This window comes from Loxodonta africana, chromosome 9 (assembly GCF_030014295.1).
Source record: "Loxodonta africana isolate mLoxAfr1 chromosome 9, mLoxAfr1.hap2, whole genome shotgun sequence".
Lineage (NCBI taxonomy): Eukaryota > Metazoa > Chordata > Mammalia > Proboscidea > Elephantidae > Loxodonta > Loxodonta africana.
The window spans coordinates 79,850,087-79,869,522 of NC_087350.1; the positions used below are offsets into that span (position 1 = coordinate 79,850,087).

The 19,436-nt window shown below is 43.7% G+C and overlaps 1 protein-coding gene and 1 long non-coding RNA gene across 13 annotated transcripts in view; one reads left to right on the plus strand and one right to left on the minus strand.

The window, feature by feature from the left end:
• LOC104845642 (uncharacterized) overlaps positions 1–7,500 on the minus strand; it is a 34,290-nt gene extending 26,790 nt beyond the window's left edge. For all 4 annotated transcript variants that reach the window (XR_010323063.1, XR_010323062.1, XR_010323061.1 and 1 more), the window contains exons 1-3: positions 7,295–7,500; positions 6,475–6,638; positions 401–4,701 (exon numbers count right to left, since the gene is read on the minus strand). This is a non-coding gene — a long non-coding RNA (uncharacterized LOC104845642). The remainder of the gene's footprint in view (positions 1–400; positions 4,702–6,474; positions 6,639–7,294) is intronic.
• A 33-nt stretch (positions 7,501–7,533) lies between these two features.
• On the plus strand, positions 7,534–19,366 carry SLC25A51 (solute carrier family 25 member 51). 9 transcript variants are annotated; one of them, XM_023545115.2, is made up of 6 exons: positions 7,534–7,664; positions 12,391–12,515; positions 14,026–14,085; positions 15,400–15,531; positions 16,437–16,623; positions 17,357–19,366. In XM_023545115.2, the coding sequence occupies exon 6, from the start codon at positions 17,400–17,402 to the stop codon at positions 18,291–18,293; it is 894 nt and encodes a 297-aa protein (XP_023400883.1). In that variant the 5' UTR covers positions 7,534–7,664; positions 12,391–12,515; positions 14,026–14,085; positions 15,400–15,531; positions 16,437–16,623; positions 17,357–17,399; the 3' UTR covers positions 18,294–19,366. The 9 variants fall into 9 exon arrangements, with proteins under 9 accessions (XP_023400883.1, XP_023400881.1, XP_023400882.1 ...); XM_023545113.2 differs by lacking the exon at positions 14,026–14,085; XM_023545114.2 differs by lacking the exon at positions 14,026–14,085 and having other exon boundaries at positions 16,477–16,623.
• The last annotated feature ends 70 nt before the right edge of the window (positions 19,367–19,436 follow it).

A 19,436-nucleotide genomic window follows, 5' to 3' on the forward strand; every position in this document is an offset into this window, starting at 1 on the left:
GTGAGTGATGTGAAAATCAGAGGAAATAGCTATCACGTAACTGCTTGGAAAACCACGGAGTATTATGCCAACGTTCGTTGTTGCTTTACTGACTCAGCCCTTGCTAGATAGAAATGTTTGTATTTCACAAGTACATGTTACTCAGATACCAAGTAGGGTGTCCCATGATCCCACCCAGAGGCCAACAACCTGAGTCCTGAGAGCTGCCGGAGGGCACAAGCTCTGCCTGCAGGTGTACCGGAGAGAAAAGCAAAGGTAGGGGACAGGAACAAGGTCAGGGACAAAGAGCAGCCTGCTGTCTCCCACCTTACACACCCCTTCCGGTCCCACGCTTTCTCTGGAGCCACCTTGTTTAAATCTCAGTCGTCTTTTATGGGTTACCTCTTCCAGGTAGCCTTACCTGATTGCAATTCCCTGCTCCTACGAACCTCACACCTCTTGGTTTGTACCATCTCTCCTAGGCCTGGGCTCCCTAGGCCTGGGCTCCCACTTCCCCCCTGGGCTGAAAGCTCATCCACTCACACAGTTTGTACCATCTCTCCTAGGCCTGGGCTCCCACTTCCCCCCTGGGCTGAAAGCTCATCCACTCACACAGTTTGTACCATCTCTCCTAGGCCTGGGCTCCCACTTCCCCCCTGGGCAGAAGGCTCATCCACTCACACAGTTTGTATCATCTCTCCTAGGCCTGGGCTCCCACTTCCCCTCTGGGCGGAAGGCTCATCCACTCACACAGTTTGTACCATCTCTCCTAGGCCTGGGCTCCCACTTCCCCTCTGGGCGGAAGGCTCATCCACTCACACAGTTTGTACCATCTCTCCTAGGCCTGGGCTCCCACTTCCCCCTGGGCGGAAGGCTCATCCACTCACACATTCCTGAACCCTGCAGGCCCCTGTGTTTAAACTTTAGGTCACTATTATGGGTCTGATTATCAGGTAGAGCTGTTGTTTCACAAAACTGCTTAAGAAGAATCACCTGGGGTCTGTGTTAATCCATATAGGTCGACTGGCCTCTCCCTGGGAAATTCTGATTTAGTAGTAGATCTGAGTTAGGACTGGGGAGTTTTTTTTTTTTTAATTATTATTGTAGTAAAAATATAGGTCCTTAGGTGGCACAAATGGTTTGCGCTTGACTGCTAACCTAAAGGTTGGCGATTCAAACCCACCCAGTGGTACTGCAGAAAAGACCTGGTGATCTGCTTCCATTAAGATCACAGCCAAGAAAACCCTATGGAGCAGTTCTACTCTGTAACACATAGGGTAAAACAACAACAAAGTAAAAATATAACAAAACATTTGCCAATTCAATGATTTTTACTTGTATAATTAAGTTCATCATATTGTGTAACTACGGTTGTTAGGTGCTTTCAAGTCAGTTCCAACTCATAGCAACCCTATGCGTACAGAACGAAATGTTACCCAGCCCTGCACCATCCTCCCAATCATTGTTTGAGCCTATTGTTATAGCCACTGTGTTAATCCATCTCATTGAGGGTCTTTGTCTTTTTCGCTGACCCTCCACTTTACCACGTCCTTCTCCAGGAACTGGTCCCTCCTGGTAACATGTCCCAAGTACATGAGACAAAGTCTTGCCATCCTTGCTTCTAAGGAGCATTCTGGCTGTACTTCTTCCAGGACAGATTTGTTCGTTCTTCTGGCAGTCCATGGTATGTTCAATATTCTTCGCCAACACCACAATTCAGAGGCATCTATTTTTCTTCGGTCTTCCTTATTCATTGTCCAGCTTTCACAGGCAGTGCAACCATTACCGTTTTCCTTTCCCAAAGTGTTCCACCACCGTTAAAAGGAACTCAGTGCTTCCTAAGCAATGACTTGGAGATCTATTTTTTTAACCAACTGTTAAAATGGCGTGGTGGAGGCATCTGACCTCATTTAATTTCACAAGGGAGAAGGAGAATCAAGATCAACATCCCAAGGCTGATTCCTATGAGGCAGAGGTCAGACACATCTCCTCTCTTTGCCATCTTCATTAATTCTGACACCAATCATCCCTTCCACAGGGCACTCTAATTCTCTGCTGAGTTCGATAACTCATTGCAATGACCACAAAGAACTCACAGACAATGCTCACGATTATGGGGTTTATTAGGGAAGTAACACAGGTTCAGGAACGCTCAGGATATAATTCTTTGATCAGGACAGCCTCTTCTCAGCTGTGCCTGCAGGCAGGCCTCTCCCTGGCCCTCAGCAACTCAGCCAGGCCTCTGCCCTGCTTGGTTAAGTGTTACAAAGCTCTTTCAGCTCTGCTGATAAGTGCCCAGAGGTACCCCACTCCACCAATAGGCCTCAGCCGGAAGGTGCTCAGCTCTACCTCCGTGGGACAGCAAACCTAGCTCGCTCAAGTGCCCAGAGGCCACCTACTCTGCCACCAAGCTTCCCACCCAAAGGAACTCAGCTTTCTCACTCTATAGGCCAGGAAGCCCACCACACTGTCTCCTGCCAGCAAGTCTCCTGCTGATCTCTTGGTTCTGCTGCCACCGTTTCTCTGTCGCTAATTTTTATCATCTCTGATGTTATAGCTCCTACACTCTCTCAGTGTCTCCCTTTAAGCCTAGTGGGATGGTAAAACAGGCCAATCTCCTCTTTAAGGTTCTGTCTTAGGGTGGGTTCTCCAGAGAAACAAAACCAATAAAGTGTATAAATATATAGAGAGATTTATGTCAAGGAAATGACTCATGCAGTTGTAGAGGCTAGAATGCCCCAGGTCCCTGGGTCAGGCTGGAGGCTTCTCCTGATTCATGTAGCCACAGGGCCTACAGAACTCAGGATCAGCAGGTTAGACAGCAGGGTTCTGGCACACAGACTGTGAAGACTGACGAATCCCAAGATCGGCAGGCAAGACAGCAGGTAAGCTGCTAGCTCAAGTCCCAAGAACCAGAAATCAGATGAACAGGAGCCAGCCGAAGGATGAAAAGCAAGCAAGAGCCCACGAGACTTGCCAGTGAATCCACCTACATTGGATGCAGGCCACACCCCCAAGGAAACTCTTTTTCAACTGACTGGCTCAGAGCAGATTCCAACATGGAGGTGATCACATTATATTAAATTTCATCATGGAAGTGATCACATCATCATACAACTGCCAAACATCGTAACTGCCAAACCACTGAAAATCATGGCCCATCCAAGTTGACACACAACCTTAACAATCATAGGTTAACAAATAAGGTATATCCTTATTTGCCTGGTCCCACCATGCACATTCTTTAAATTGTTAGCAAGCTATCCAAGCCCCTTAGTGGGCCAAAAGCACCTCATTTGTATAGTCCCACCCAGCCATTTGGTTAGAGTTACGAAGACTATGGGTTAAAGGGCCGTATTAAGTAAGGCGCTGCACCACACCAACCTTCTAAAACCTAGAATCTATGTCAATGCTTTTCAAGCTGTAACATGCATAAAAATCACCTGGTGATTTTGTTAAATACAGACAGATCCTGATTCAGCAGGTCTGGGGCAGGCCAGGATTCTGCATTTCTAACAAGCTCCCAGGTGATGCCGATGCTGCAGGCCTGGGGACCATACGCAGTTGGCCAAGTTCATGTGTTTCTTATCTTCAGCACATTTGGGAAGCAAGGATTTAGTGCTATTGTTCTCAATCTCAGCACACCTGGGGAGCTTTGAAAACATACTAATGTCCAAGAACCACTGCAGACCAATTAAATCAGAATCTCTGAGGATAGACCCAGGTCTAGGGTTTTTTTGTTCTTAAATATCCCCAGATGATTCTAATGTGCAACAGGGGTCAGAATCACTGACTGAGTGAGGCCCCACCAGTATTAAAATGAACAGAACAGAATAATCACACAGGCTTGTAGGGTAAGACCTCTATCTGGTTAATGTGTGTTATATATACAGGCACATGTGAGTTGTTAGGTCATTGTGGGTTTGGAAACGAGTGAAGAAAGGCACCATGTCCCAAGGTTCACAGACTAGCCAGGGGGAGAGAAAGGCTGAAAACAGGTAAAGGACTCCTTGGGGGAAGAGAGTGGCTGGGCTTGGCCGCTCAGGTGGGGCCCTGCAGCATGGATGTGGCAGGGTCAAGGTCTGGGTCAGGGAAAGGGCAAAGAGAAGCCTCTGTTTGAGCTGAGCAGTGAAGGATAAACCGGACTTTGTCATGAACCAAGCAGGGTCTTCTAGGCACAGAGGACAAAACTTACGTAGTTTGGGAGTGTGTAAAAGGACACTAAAGTCCAGGGAAGGGCATCCAAAGTGACCAGCTGTGTGGCTAGGGCCTAGGGGTGTAAAGGGGAGTGGCAGAGAGAGGCCCAGAAGGTTGCAAGGGTCTGGGAAATGTCAGCTGCAGAGAGAGGAAGGTCACTGACCTCTTGTTAAGGGATGACCAAAGGTGACCTTATCTGGGCAGAGCCACTCACAGTAGCTGAGACTCCGCTGACAGCTTGCATAAAGCTGTTTTTGTGGACACAGGGCTGGTGGACAACTTTCTAGAAAGTACTTTGGGGGAAGCAGAGGGCACGTAACCAAACTTCCATTGGCAACATTCCCATGTTTCTTTCCCCAAGTAACCAGACCATCCCTTTTAGAGGCTCTGCTCTGCACCAGTACTTTATTTCCATAAACAGCTCCAAAGCATCCTTTCTGCCGAGCACTGGGTTGACAAGCCAGGAGTCAGACAGCCCCGCCCGGAGGAGCTGGCAGTGGGGATGAGAGACGCCGTCGTGGGTGACTGTAACAGAGAAGGATGTCAGAAGTGCTCCATACCAGTGCCATGCGAAAGACAGGGCAAGGGCAATCGATGTTGCCTGGGGTAATCAGGGAGGGCTTTTTGGAGGAGGCAGTGATGGGGTCTCCAAGGATTAACATGTTTGATTGGTAAAAATCTGGGGGTAAAAGGGGGAAACAGATTTAAGGGACACAAGGATTTGCAAAACATTTAGAGACTGCATATGGCTGGGAAATGTAGTGTGAGATGAAGGCGGGCAGGTAGGTAGGAGGCCAGGACACAGACAGCCCCATGTGCCATGCTAAAAAAAAAAACCAAACCCGTTGTCGCCGAGTCAATTCCGACTCATAGCAACCCTATAGGACGGAGTAGAACTGCCCCAGAGTTTCCAAGGAGCACCTGGTGGATTCAAACTGCCAACCTTTTGGTTACTAGTGTAGCTCTTAAGCACTACACCACCAGGGTTTCCACCATGCTAAGGAGATTCAATTTACTGGGGGAGGCAAGAGGTTTTTAAGTTGACAAGCGACATGATCAGAGCTGGGTTAGAGGATGTTTGTCTGACAGCTGTTACAGAGGCTGGAGATATGAAGAGCAGACTGAATAATGAATGAACGAATGGATGAGGACAGAGAAATGAAAGGCTGACTTAATGATGAATGCTGAATCAAAACAGAGGGTTTTGAGCTCCAACACTCCTATGCCCATGAAGAGCCAATTAAGGGCCTGGGGGTTTTGGACACGTAGCTCAGAGCCCGAGGTGCAGAGGCCTACTGCTGTGGCCTGTGGCATAAAAGGAACGGATTGGCCGAGCTCCAGAACTGAGTGTTCTGTCGGCCTGCGATTTTCTCATTCTTTTGTGTCTGCTATGCCCCAACTGAGTGTTTAGTTTCAATCTTTTTTTTAGGTTTTACCACATGAGAAAAACCTCTCCATTCTATCCTGACATTAATTATTTATGCTTATGAACATGCTGGATACCTGCCTGGGTTATTTATTTTTCGAATAATACATCCGAATAGGAATACACACAAGATGGGGCAAACATAAATTGAGGTAAATGTCTTTTCTCCAACCGTTGCCCAATTAATCTTTCTAAACCATTGTGTGGCCTTGTCACTGTCTTGTGGAGCCCACAATATATCCCTTGGGCACTAATTAGATGCCAGGTGCCTGCTTCTGACAGTCAAGATTCACGCTACCAGGCCCCGCCACCTGACCTTTACAATCTTATTTCTGCCACTATGACTTTCTCCACTGGTCCAAATTTCACTCCTTCGTTCTCCAAGGCCCAGTCCAAACACCTTCTCTGACACCGTTCCTGAGGCTCTCAAGGGAAAAGGTCCCTCACACTTCTGAACTTTGTTTTTATATTCTTCATTAGGCTCTAAGGTCCCCCAGGGAGCTTAGACATGGACATGGCACACAGTAGGTACCTCAGTAGAGCGTTTGGTGAAGTAGTCCCCAACATCTCAAGAAGCAATTAAACACACCAGCTGAAGCAGGGTTAGGCAGAACACCACACTTTTGAATTCAGTTATCTACAAAGTGCTTTTGGGGGGAAGTGGGCACCACCTAGAGGCGATCCCTGGAATTCCCCACTAATGCTTCAAATCACTGCAGTTGCTGGACTAACTCCAAATAAAGCACACATATTCTACAGATTTTTTTTTTTTTTAATTCTACAGATTAGAGGAGCCTCTGTTCACCAGGCTCACCTTCCCTGTTTCCTTCAACCCCCCACATCTGTTGTGTGAGTTCCAGTTTACAAATTACCTCCAGTAATTCTTACAACACCTTAGGATGAAAGCAAGGCGGGAGTTACTTTTCAGACAGGGCTCTGGGGCTCTGAGTCCAGTGACTACTCCAACAACACTCCCAGGAAGGAGCCAGGACTCCTAGCTCCCTGTCCAGCGTTCCTTCCAGACTCCTCCGGTTGCCTGAGGTTCAAAGGGAAAAAGGTTTCAAAGTGATTTCTAAGTCCTAGAGCGCTCACAGGGATTCTTCTGTGAGCTGCTGTTGTCATGTGTCGACGAGCCGATTCCAACACATGGTGACCCTACAGAGCAGAGCAGAACCGACCCATAGGGTTTCGAAGGAGCGGATGGTGGATTTGAACTGCTGACCTTTTGACTAGCAGCCGTAGCTCTTAACCACTGTGCCACCACGGCTCCATGAGCTGCAGTACTGGTAACTAATACAAAGCCACTCCAAAGGTTTCGGGAAACCTAACCAAGGCTGGGAGTCCCTGAGTAGTGCAAACCGTTATCACGCTCAGCTTCTAAGTGAAAGGCTGGAGGTTCAAGTCGCCTGGAAGGCCTGGCTCTCTAGTTCTGAAAAGACATTTGAAAACCCTATGGAACACAATTTTACTCCGACGCACATGGGGTCGCCAGGCAACTGATTTACTGGTATCGAAGCAGCACAGGGTAGTCAGGCGGGGGGCACTTGCAATCTTCAGTGCCACCTTCGGTTTCCATCTACCGAATGAAAATTCCCACTTCCCCTCTTGCAGCACGCTAGATAAGGCGTTGGCTGTTTCTGGCACCGTGAGGCCACCGTAGGGTAACAAAAGCCCGACCGTTTGCCGACTCACCAGAAACCAAAGCTACGGTATTCTGGCTTGCGGAGCCTTCGTGCCTTACGATAGGTGTGATGGCTTGCCCATTCGCCTGCCGCTCCGTGGCGAGCGGCGGCCAGGAACAGCGGCAGGGAGGAGGCAGTCCGCGTCACCTGCCTCTTCGCTAGTTTAGGCTGAGGCGGCTGGGCGGTGTCTCCCTCACGTGACCCGACTGCAGCGGCCGCCGCCTTCCGAACGGCGTTTGGGCGCGTCAGGCTACGCCTGCCGGCTGGGGTCGGTCGAGGTCTGCGCCTGCGCGGGCGCTGGCTCGCGTACTAGCTGGCTCGCCCGCCGACCTGCGGGCGGGCGGCTACCGGGCGTGGAGCTGGGACGCCCGCGGCCCTGGGTGAGTGTGGGTTGAGGGCGTGAGGCAAGCGCCTCTGGGTTGGAGAGAATAGAAGCATGAAGAAAGGTCAGAAAGGCCGCCCGCCATCGGCCCTCCGGCGCCGTCCTTCTTCGCGCGCGCGCTGCGCCCCCCAGACGCGTGCGGCACCTCACGCGCGCGCGCCAGCCACCTCTCCCGGCCCCAGTGGCTGCGGACCCTCTCCGGAGCCCTCCGGGGACGGAGCGACTGGAGGCATTTTTCCACTTCCGCGGTTTCCAACTCTCCCGCCTGCCGGGAGTCTTCCCGGGGCGGGAGGCGCCACCCGGCTGCCCGAGCGACCTTTCCCCGCAGTCCCTTCCTTGGGGGCTGCGGGGCTGGGCCGGCGAGGAGGGAGCGCTTTCACTGGGGCGCCCCCGAGGCAGGGGAGGCACCTCCCTGGAGCGCTAAGACCGCAGGGCGGGGCCGGGGTTTGCCTGTTTTTAGGGCCGACGCGCGACTGGAGCGGCGGTGCGGGGCCACTTCCTCCCAAAACCAAACCCATTGCCATCAAGTCGATTCCGACTCATACCGACCCTATAGGACAGAGTAGAACTGCCCCGTAGAGTTTCCAGGGATCGCCTGGTGGCCTCGAACTGCCGACCTTTTGGTTAGCAGCCGTAGCACTTACTACGCCACCAGGGCTTCCCCCTTCCTCCCGGGAGGCTGGAATTCCGGCCTCCGCATCTCGGGGACCCCCTCACTGTGTTGAGGGAAGGGGCCTTAGTGGTCTTGTCCACCCGCCTTTTCACGGATGGGAGAAATGGACGCCTGCAGAGCGGTGAGTTCAACCATATAGCGTGGCACTGCTTTTTCTGCGACACCATGGTGCATCGCGTTATAGGAAGCTCAGTCGTTCGGGGCTTGGGGGCAGAGGATGTTGTTAATTGTAAACTCTATCAAATATTTGGCATTAAAAAATGCTAAATGGAGCATGTAAATGCTTCAGCTATTTTTACTCTTTCAGCATAACCTTTACTTTGCCCCATACAGTTCTACCCATCTGCTCGTAATTCCCACCTTATGTTTCCCTACCTGTAAGCTGTGAAACAAGCCCATGAGGTAAATGTGTAGTGAGTGACTTTACAGTTTGAGCATCCGCCACCCTTGCTTTGAAAATTTTTCATGAAAACCACCAAAAGGTGCTAGGACCGGTTGGGTCCCATAGTGATTCAAGATCTCAGGCGTTTCGGGGCTGCAGTCACCTTTAGCGCGTCTAAAGGAAAGACCACGGCTTTTACCTGTAAACGGAGTGACTCATGATTTCTCATTTGGTAAATAAAAATAAGCCCAGATAAATGGATTTTTTAAAATTGTAGACATTGATTTATAAAAGTAGCAAGATAGTCCCATAACGAAGACTAGAACCCAAGCTTATTTTGTTCTGAATGCTGACTCAGACCTGCTGACTGGGGGAATTTGCATCCTTTGAGAGTTACATTCACCTTCTCCCCAGTTTTTGCACAAAGACCTTTGTGCTTGGGTCACATCTGGGTCTTGCTTATTCATGTGGCTGTAAGTTACTGCGAGTATTTAGACTTCACTGCTGTTTTTTTATGCCACAGAAGTTTGACACTTGCAGTTGCTTGAAAGTCACCTTCGTTAACTTTGCTTCCTAATGTTGAGATATATTGAATGTTTAGATAGCAAATGAGAGTAAAGTAAAATAAATTTTACAATAAATCAAGGACTTATTGTCCATATTAAAACCAAAAAAAACCCCAAACTCAGTGCTGTGGAGTGGATTCCGACTCATAGCGACCCTATAGGACAGAGTAGAACTGCCCCATAGAGTTTCCAAGGAGCGCCCGGCGGATTTGAACTGCCGACCCTTTGGATAGCGGCTGTAGCACTTAACCATTATGCCACCATGGTTTCCAAGAAATCAGTTTAGCAAAGAAATTTAGCCACATTCACAGTATAAACATGCTAAATTCTAAACTTCCCTGCCGCAGAAGAATACTCTGCACACTACCATTTGCCCTGAATTAAGGACCTATTCACATGTGTAGGACAAAACTAGAGGAAAAGTTTTAAATCTAAAGTCTGGGAGGGTGTCATACCATTCCTTTTCCTGTGTCTAGGCCCCGCCCCTTTTTTTTTTACCTGAGAATCTAAATGTACGGTAATTTTCTTAAACTTCTAGAAAGCAATACAAGTACCATTCTGTTAAAAATAGACAACTTTTTTTATCATTGTTCAGGTGCACAAATAACTTGGTTTGTATTATTAAGGAATATATCTTTATAGTTAAATCGCTTGTAAGTGTTGGACTTTTTAGAATTTAAATGTATTTTGTGTTTAGTATGAAAAAGTTAAATGTTCGTCATGTTCATAAATGGTAGGAATGTTTAATCATGTGCACATATCTTTCTGTATTTAATTTAATAGTCTTGAATATTTTTGTTGAAGTTGACATTGCTTAGTTCTGGATTCTGAAGAGCAAAGTGGTGCATAGGTATAAAATAATTTTACACTGAAGTTTTTTTTTTTTTTAATATTGGTTAATCTTAAGTTAGCAGTCGTAATACTAATAAGAGTTTTTAAAAATTCATGCCTAACAGCTGAAACGTTGTTGTTGTGTGCCATCGGGCTGATGCTGATTCATAGCTACCATGTTGGACAGTAGAACTGCCTTGTAGGGTTTCCTAGTCTATAATCTTTACAATGACAGATGACCAGATCTTTTTTTGCAGAACCACTGGTGGGTTCAAACCACCAACCTTTTGGTTAGCATTTGAGCATTTAACCATTGTACCATCAGGGCTGCATGTCAAACAGTAAGAAAACCAAAATAAAATAAGTAAGGATGTAGTAGACTCTGGTTAATAATGATCACACACTGCACCCTGGCCAAGTTCTTTTCCAGCATCTATGCGATATTTGCGCACATCCCAAAGAAAGGTGATCTAACAGGATGCGAAAATTATCGAACAGTATTGTTAATATCATATCCAAGTAAAATTTTGCTGAAGATAATTCAGAAACAGTTGCAGCAGTGCATAGATAGTGAACGGCCAGAAACTCAAGCTGGATTCAGAAAAGGACCTGGAACAAGGGATATCATTGCTAATGTCAGATGGATCTTGGCTGAAAGCAGAGAATACCAGAAAGCTGTTTACCTGCATTTTATTGACTGTGCAAAGGCATTTGACTTTGTGGATCAAAAACAAGTTGCAAATAACATTGCAAAGAACGGGAATTTTCAGAACACTTAATTGCAGAACCTGTGCATAGATCCAAGAGGCAGTTGTTCGGACAGAACAAGGAGACACTGCGTGGTTTAAAGTCAGGAAAGGTGTGCATCAGAGTTGTATCCTTTCACCATACTTAGTCTATATGCTGAGCAAATAATCCGAGAAGCTGGACTATATGAAGAAGAACGCTGCATCAGGATTGGAGGAAGACTCATTAAGAACCTGCAATATGCAGGTGCACAGTCTGCTTGCTGAAAGTGAAGAGGACTTGAAGCACTTACTGATGAAGATCAGATACCACAGCCTTCAGTATGGATTACACCTCAACATAAAACAGAAGTCTTCACAACTGGATCAATAAGCAACATCATGATAAAAAGAGAAAATATTGATGTTTATCAAGGATTTCATTTTACTTGGATCTGCAATGAACGCCCATGGAAGCAGCGGTGAAGAAATTAAATGACATTGCTTTGGGCAAATCTGCTTAAAAAGACCTCTTTTAAGTGTTAAAGAAGCAGAAATGTTACTTTGAGGACTAAGATGAGCCTGACCCAAGCCATGTTATTTTCACTTGCCTCATATGCATGCAAAAGCTGGGCAATGAATAAGGGAAGACTGAAGGAAAATTGATGTCTTTGGATTATGGTATTGGCGAAGAATATTGAATATACCATGAACAAATCAGAGTGCTCTTTAGAAGTGAGGATGGTGAGACTTCATCTGATGCACTTTGGACGTGTTATCAGGAGGGATCAGTCCCTAGAGAAGGACATCATGGTTGGTAGAGGGTCAGTGAAAAAGAGGATGACCGTCAACGAGGTGGATTTGTCATAGTGGCTGCAACAGTGGGCTCCAGCATAGCAACAATTGTGAGGATGGCACAGGATTGGGCAGTGTTTTGTTCTCTTGTACATAGGAACCGACTTGATGGCACCTGACAACATACCCTGGCCGATTCATTTGAACCATCTATGCAGTATTTTAAAAAATTGATCGTATTAAGCCACAAAGGGTCAGTACATTAAGAAATCCATTTAGAGAGAGGAAACGGGTAACATTCTAGGACCTTTTTGTTTAATTTTTATTGCAAACTATGGGCCACCTAATTGAAAACTATAGGACACTTAAAAGCAAGTAGAGTAAAAGAAAAGATGGCAGGATTTCTTAAAAAGTAGTGATAATAAAACATTTACTCAAAGGAAGAGCATATAGCCTTAACCACCCAAATATGAAACGGAAAAAAACTAAAATAAGCATCTAACTTAGACAAAGGAGGAGGAAGGAGATACAAAGAGAAAATTAAAAAAAAAATTTTTAAACTGAAAAAATAGTAAAACGTATATTCGAAAGCTGATCTTTTGTGGGGAATGGGTTTTATAAAATAGGTGTAAACTGGCTAGCCTTCTGAAGGAAAAAAGGGAACACAAATACATAAAGTTAGAAACATTTTTAAAAATACGAGTGCTTTTTATGACTACATAAAATAACCAGATTTTTTTTTTTTTTTAAAGGAAATCCAGTATTCAAAATTGACTCCAGGAGAGAGAACCTAACAGATCAGTAACAATGGAAGAAATTGGGAAAATTATCAAAAAGCTACCATCCCCCAAAACACCAGGCCCAGATGGTATTACAGGTGAATTCGTTTACCTTCACAGAGAAGATAATTTTGATACCATTTAGATTGTTCTAGCATAAAGAAGGGGTAAAAAAATCAATGATTCTTTTTACAAAGTCTGCCGAATATTGACACTGGGACTTGATATAGTACTAAAATTAGAAACTGAATCTATTACAAATAAATAGATTCAGTTTCTAATTTTAGTACTGTATCAAGGAATGTGAAATTTTAAAATAAAATATTAGCAAGTAGAATTTAGCAGAACTTAAAAGACTGTTCTGTCATGGCCAGATAGGATTCATCCCCATATTACAAGGCTAGTTCGTTATAAAGGAATACCCTAATGTAATACATGAAATAAACAATACCAAAAAAGAGCAGTAATAATAGCTCACCTTTGTTGAGCACCTACTAGACTTCAGACATTCTCCTGGGGGCTTTACATGTATTAACTCAGTGAATTGAGCCCACCTGTGAGGTAGGTAATATTCCTATTTTATAGACAAGGAAACTGAGGCATAGAGACCTTGAGTAATTTGCTGAAGGTCATGTAGTAGATACGTGGTGGAACCAGAATTTGAACCCAGGGAATTAGTAGGTTCCAGAGCCTGTGCACTTAAACATTACACTGGCTCTATCTCCAAAATCTATATGATCACTTCAGTAGCTTCTGAAAAGCAGTTGACCAGAGTTCAAGCTGTATTACTGATTTCAGTGGTGGTGGAAGAGGGTGGAGGTGGTTGAAGCTTAGTGCAACAGGAATTAATGTTATTCCCTTCGTGGGTTTGAAAATGCCATAAGGGTCCTTTGTTATTAGTTGATCATTAGTACTAGAATAATGGAATCCATTTTAAGTGGGAAACACAGTTTCCTAGTAAATAGTGGAAGGCAGGGGTTTCAGTTATAATTGCAGCTATACTGATTCTTAGGATGAATGCAGAATGAAGTTGTGGGTATAACATAGATATAAAATTTGTCTGATGAAGTTATAAGAGTATAATGAAGACATTCTTCACTCCATGTTTGTTTGCAGCACAATCTTAAAAGGTGTACAGGGATTGATTAGAGTTAAATAGGGAGGGGTATTTGAGTGGGAATAAATTTTATGAGGCTTCATTCATCAGTGGATATTTTTATTTCATGATGACTTGTTTCCCTGTGTAACCTGGTAACTGCTAAGACTTGAATTATGAACACTCAGATGACAAGAACTTCCTGTTTTTCAAACCAAAAGCCAGCATTATGCTTAATGATAATCCTAGGAGAGTTCCCACAAATGTCAGAAAAAATAAAAGGATGTTCACTATCACCATAATTGAATTTTGCTCAGGCAGTATTTGCCACTGCATTTAGACAGGAGGAAGAAAGATATATATAAAGTAGAAGGCAGAATTACTTGCAAGTGATATTTTATATTGTGTAAAGTGAAGCAAATTCACCAAAGAACTGAGAAGTAATAAGAATTTAATTTGAAGTTGGTTGGTTCTGATTTTAATACTCAAGAATTGATACCTTTTTTATGCAGACAAAAAATAGTTACAGAATGATGGAATGAAAAAGCCCCTTCGTAGTAGCATCTGAAAAGGTAAAATTCCTGGGTATAAGAAAATAACTCCAGAAGAAAATCTTAAATGCTACTAAGGTTTGTAAAAAGATGACCAATAGAAGAAGCACCTGGGGAGGATGGGAATAGTAGATAATAGGACCTTAGTAAAGTAACGTTCGATTTTGAAAAGATGATAGTTCTTTTTAAATTCACCTGTAAACTTGGTTCCACTGGAAGATACCAACAGAATTGTTGGGAGAAATATGACAAAAATGCACTACTAAATTTTACCTAGAAAAAGTGTGAGAGCCAGGTAACTGATAATTCTGATAAAAAGCATAGAGAGGGAAGCCCTACTAGATAATGACATATATGCCGATGCTGTAACAGGTTAAAACAGGTTGGTAAAAGAGAAGAAATACTAGGCAATTGATGGCACAGAATGGAGAGCAGAAATAAATGCAAATGCCTATGGGTATTTAGGTTATGGTAAAGATACATTTAAAGATACATTGCAAACCAATGACAAAAAGAGGTCATCCACAGTGATGTTGGCATCAGGGACGTCTTGTCTTTGCCTCACTCCTTATACTGAAATTCCAGAAAGATTAAAGTACAAAAGAAAGAAACAAACGCATTGCCGTTGAGTCGTTTCTGACTTATAGCGACCCTGTAGGACAGAGTAAAACTGCGCATACAGTTTCCAAGGAGCGGCTGGTGGATTTGAACTGCTGACCTTTTCGTTAGCAGCTGTAGTTCTTAACCACTTCACCACCAGGGTTTCCATGTTAAAGTACAGGTGATTGATAAAGCCATTAAGAGTTATAGAAGGAAGTAGAAATTACTTGTTCATAATTTTGGAGTCATGAAGGCCTTCTAAGAAAGACATACTCTAGAAGCCAAGAGAAACATTGATAGGTTTAATATTGAGAATTTCAGTATCACAAAAATGGTGTAGACAAACTGGGGGAAAATTTGCCATGCTTGATTTTCTTCATTTACAAAGACATCCTTACAAATCAGTGAGAAAAAATAACTACCAACAGAAAAATGAGCGAAGTACATGAACTCAGTTTACAGTGAAGGAAATTTAAATGGTCAATAAAAATGAAAAATGCTGAATTTTATTCAAAAAATTTAAATGGTAAATTAGAAGGAGATTTTTCTTTCATGAGATTGGCAGAAATCATAGTTGAATACCTAGTGCTGACCGTGGTAGAGAAACTGGTAGTCACATACACTTAATGGGAATGTAAGTCATCGTCTTTCTTGGGGCAATTTGGCGTAGCTATCAGATTTTAAAAAGTATTGCTCATTGAGCCAGCACCCTCATTCTAAAAATTTTCCCTACAGATAGATACACTGGTGAGAATGCCCATCGCAAAAGCAAAGACAACAACAAAAAAGCAGAATAAGTAGGAGACAGGATAACTTACATAGTACGTCTGTTTACTAGAATACTGTGCCGCTATTCAAAAGACCGAGGTAACTCTGCTGATATTAGAAGATTCTAAAATCTTGTACTCCTTGTTTTTGTTTTGTCTTTTCACTTAAACATGTGTTCTGTCCTTTTGGGTATTTTTTAAATGATAGCTAAGTTGGAAGGGTGTGGGGCAGGGAGAGGGGTGAAATGAATCTGACTAGAGTCGGGTCGACTGGTAAAGAGGCTTTTGCGCTAGTTCAGGCTAGAGATGGTGAGGGCTGGAGGAGAGGGTGTCTGGATATTTAAGTGATTTTTTTTTTTCCTCTAATCATTTAAGTGTGGAGCTCTGGTGGTACAGTGGTCGAGAGCCTGACTGCTAACCAAAAGGTCAGCAGTTCAAATCCACTCCTGTGGGGCAGTTCTACTCTATCCTGTAGGGTCACCAAGCCAGAATTTACTTGATGGCAATGGATTTTGGGTTTTTTGTTTCTTCTGTTCTTTTTAATATTTAAGTAATACACATTTCTTTCGTGAGTTTACATTTAAATGGCTTTGTGTGTGTGTGTGTATGTGTGTGTGAGTGGAGCTGCAAGCAGCCAAGCTTAAGAATTTTTGGCCCCGCATGCAAGTAACTTTCATAATCTTAACTGCTTTTAAAAAAAAAAAAACAAAACCTGCTGCAGTCAAGTCAATTCCAACTCATAGCGACCCTATAGGACAGGGTAGAACTGCCCCATGAAGTTTCCAAGGAGCGCCTGGTGGATTTGAACTGCCCAACTCCTGGTTAGCAACCGTAGCACTTAACCACTATGCCACCAGGGTTTCTTTAACTGTTTTAGTATCTGCCAAATTAGAAATAACTTCATTCGCTGAGCCAGGCTTTATTTGGATTATTTAAATTGCAGTGAAACAAATTTTGGGAATACCAGGGGACAGTTTTTCATTTCTCTTTATTTCGCATCCACAGTAGTAGTAAGCCACATTCTGATATGTCATACTGCTTCCAGCCCTCTGTCAAAGGTGAGGTGTCTTCAAAGGAACTCAAAGTTTTGGACCCAGAGGTGGTGTGGCTCACGTGGTCATGGGTGTGGACAATGAAAGGCTGAGCCCTGCTGCTGTCATTAACGTTCCATGGATACAACCAGCATCTTTCAGTGAGGAGAATAATTTTCTGACTCTTTAATATCTTTCTTAGGGTCGACTTCGGGCCTGCAATTATATTTAGGCATAACTCTTCTCAACTGAGGACAAGTTTATCTTTTCTAATAGAAACATGGGCAGAAGACCAACTCGAACTCCACACAGAGGCTTTGGGCCAGAGGTTGTGCAGATGTTACATTTTCTTCTTAGTGTGTTCTCTCTTCTGGGAAAGGGGCACACAGATCTTTGTGTAGCATATTTAAAAAGTTTAATTCCATTTGTTTCACACAAAAAAGGAAGAAAAATATTACATAGTAGTGTCAGAAAATCTCAGAATTTTCCTGAGGGTCTCCCATAGGACATGAAAAAATCCCCTCCCCGCCCCCCCCCACCCCCAAAAAAGAAGAGTGTTTTATAAGTCTCCTTACTGCCTGGCTTAAAAGACAGATGGAATCTTCTATCTGCTCCTGCATTCAGTTTGTTGTGCTATGTTTGTCATTTTGGTTGAAATATAAGCAGAAAATCCAGCCTCAACGCATACCTAGTTGGTAAATGGAGGACCTCCCAGACCCCCAAAAGAGCATCAGGTACCTCCAGGGATCATCGGACAATACTTTTGAGAACCACTGATCTACTCTAAAAGGAAAAATGGAATGGTGTTCAGAAATTGGAGGGAGGATTAGGGGAAAAATCCATGTGTTTAGCTCTCTATATAAAGGTTTACCCAATGTCATTTATTATTTGTAGGTTTAAAAAAAGTTCTTCATGAAGAAGAAAGATCTTAAGCAACATGATGGATTCAGAAGCTCATGAAAAGAGGCCATCAATTCTGACATCTTCAAAACAAGATCTCTCGCCTCACATTGCAAACGTTGGTCAAATGAAGCATTACTTGTGTGGCTGCTGTGCAGCTTTCAACAACATAGTGATCACATTTCCCATTCAGAAGGTCCTTTTTCGGCAACAGCTATATGGAATCAAAACCCGGGACGCAATACTTCAGTTACGGAGGGATGGATTTCGAAACTTGTATCGAGGAATCCTGCCCCCGTTGATGCAGAAGACCACTACACTGGCACTTATGTTTGGTCTGTATGAGGATTTATCTTACCTTCTCCGTAAACATATCAGTACTCCAGAGTTTGCAACTTGCAGCATGGCAGCAGTACTTGCAGGGACAACAGAAGCAATTTTCACTCCATTGGAAAGAGTTCAAACATTGCTTCAAGACCACAAGCATCATGACAAATTTACAAACACTTACCAGGCTTTCAAGGCGCTGAAATGTCATGGAATTAGAGAGTATTATCGAGGCTTGGTGCCCATTCTTCTCCGTAATGGATCCAGCAATGCCCTTTTTTTTGGCCTTCGAGGCCCCGTTAAAGAGTATTTGCCTACTGCAACATCTCACAGTGCTCATTTGGTCAATGATTTTATCTGTGGAGGCCTATTGGGTGCCATGTTGGGATTCTTGTTTTTTCCGATTAATGTTGTAAAAACCCGCATGCAGTCTCAGATTGGTGGGGAATTTCAGTCTTTCCCTAGGGTTTTCAAAAAAATCTGGGTAGAACGGGATAGGAAATTGACAAATCTTTTCAGAGGTGCCCATCTGAATTACCATCGGTCACTCATCTCTTGGGGCATAATCAATGCGACTTATGAGTTCTTATTAAAGGTTATATGAAAGAAATCATCAGTTAAGTGCCATTTATCAGCTGACTAGGCCTTCTAAGAAGAATTCAATTTGGTCTGGTTCCCAGTTGGCCAAATAACAAGTTGGTGTCAGAAGTCCAGGGCACCATGAATTATGGGCAAAGTGGTTTTCCTTAAAAACCAACAATAACAGAATAAAAGGTTTCAATAGGAAATTTAAAGGATTTTTTTTTCTATCATTACCTGAGAGCTTTAGGCTAATGGTTTGATTAATAGCTGTCTATCTGATGGCCCTTGGCAGGGAATGTAATAGCCAAGATACGATTTTTTTCTTTTCCAAAACAGTCTTTAACCCTCTGTATTAAAACGTATAAGTGGCCATGACTAGCCAGAGAAAGGCTTTTGTAGCCCAGTGATTTCTTAGGCTTCTTTTTGTTACTCCTTTATTTGCTTCTCTGCTCTTTTGAGGAATTGCAGGGGATAGTCTTGGGTAAACTTGAGCACATACGTGGGGAGGAGAAAGGAGCAGAACAGAGAAGAAAAACAGTGTATTAGGTATAGGCTTTTCATGATAAATTGCTTGTATTAGCTTCGAAACTCAGCACCTCTTGAGGTACTCATTATCCAAACTATTTCTGTTTAGACTTGATAGAATCAGGCAGCTAATTAAAGTTCCCGTTTCGCTTTCTAGGTTTGAAAGTTTTCTTTTTAATTCTGGGTGTGACCTGAAAGCCTTCTGTAATATTATGTTGACTTCACTTATTTCATCGCCAAAAGATGAGGAAGTTGAAGTGTTGGTACAGGAGTTTCCTCCTGTCAAGAAGCTCCATATTCCCTGCATGTAGATGGGACTCTGTTTATCTTTGTTTCTCTGAGTTATTGCTGCCAGTTTAGCACAGGGCTTTGGGTTCTTGTTTTTGTTTTTTCCACTGATAATTTTGGGCTTTTTTGTTTTTTTTTTAATTTGTATTCAGGTATCTTGTTCTCTTGAAACTCTCCTTAAAAAGAAAACCTACTTCTGTAACATTTTGTTTTAGAAGTCTTAATGAGAAGGTTCCACCCCCCTCCCCCCCCCATTTCTGAATGTTACAGAAAAACCAAAACCACTCAGGATAGCTTCCACCTCAGTGTTAGCTATCCTTATTTTACTCTTGGAAATAGAGACCACTATTAG

Excerpts from the sequence above, each read along its gene's own strand:
- SLC25A51 (XM_023545115.2), top strand. The coding sequence starts at position 17,400 with ATGATGGATTCAGAAGCTCATGAAAAGAGGCCATCAATTCTGACATCT.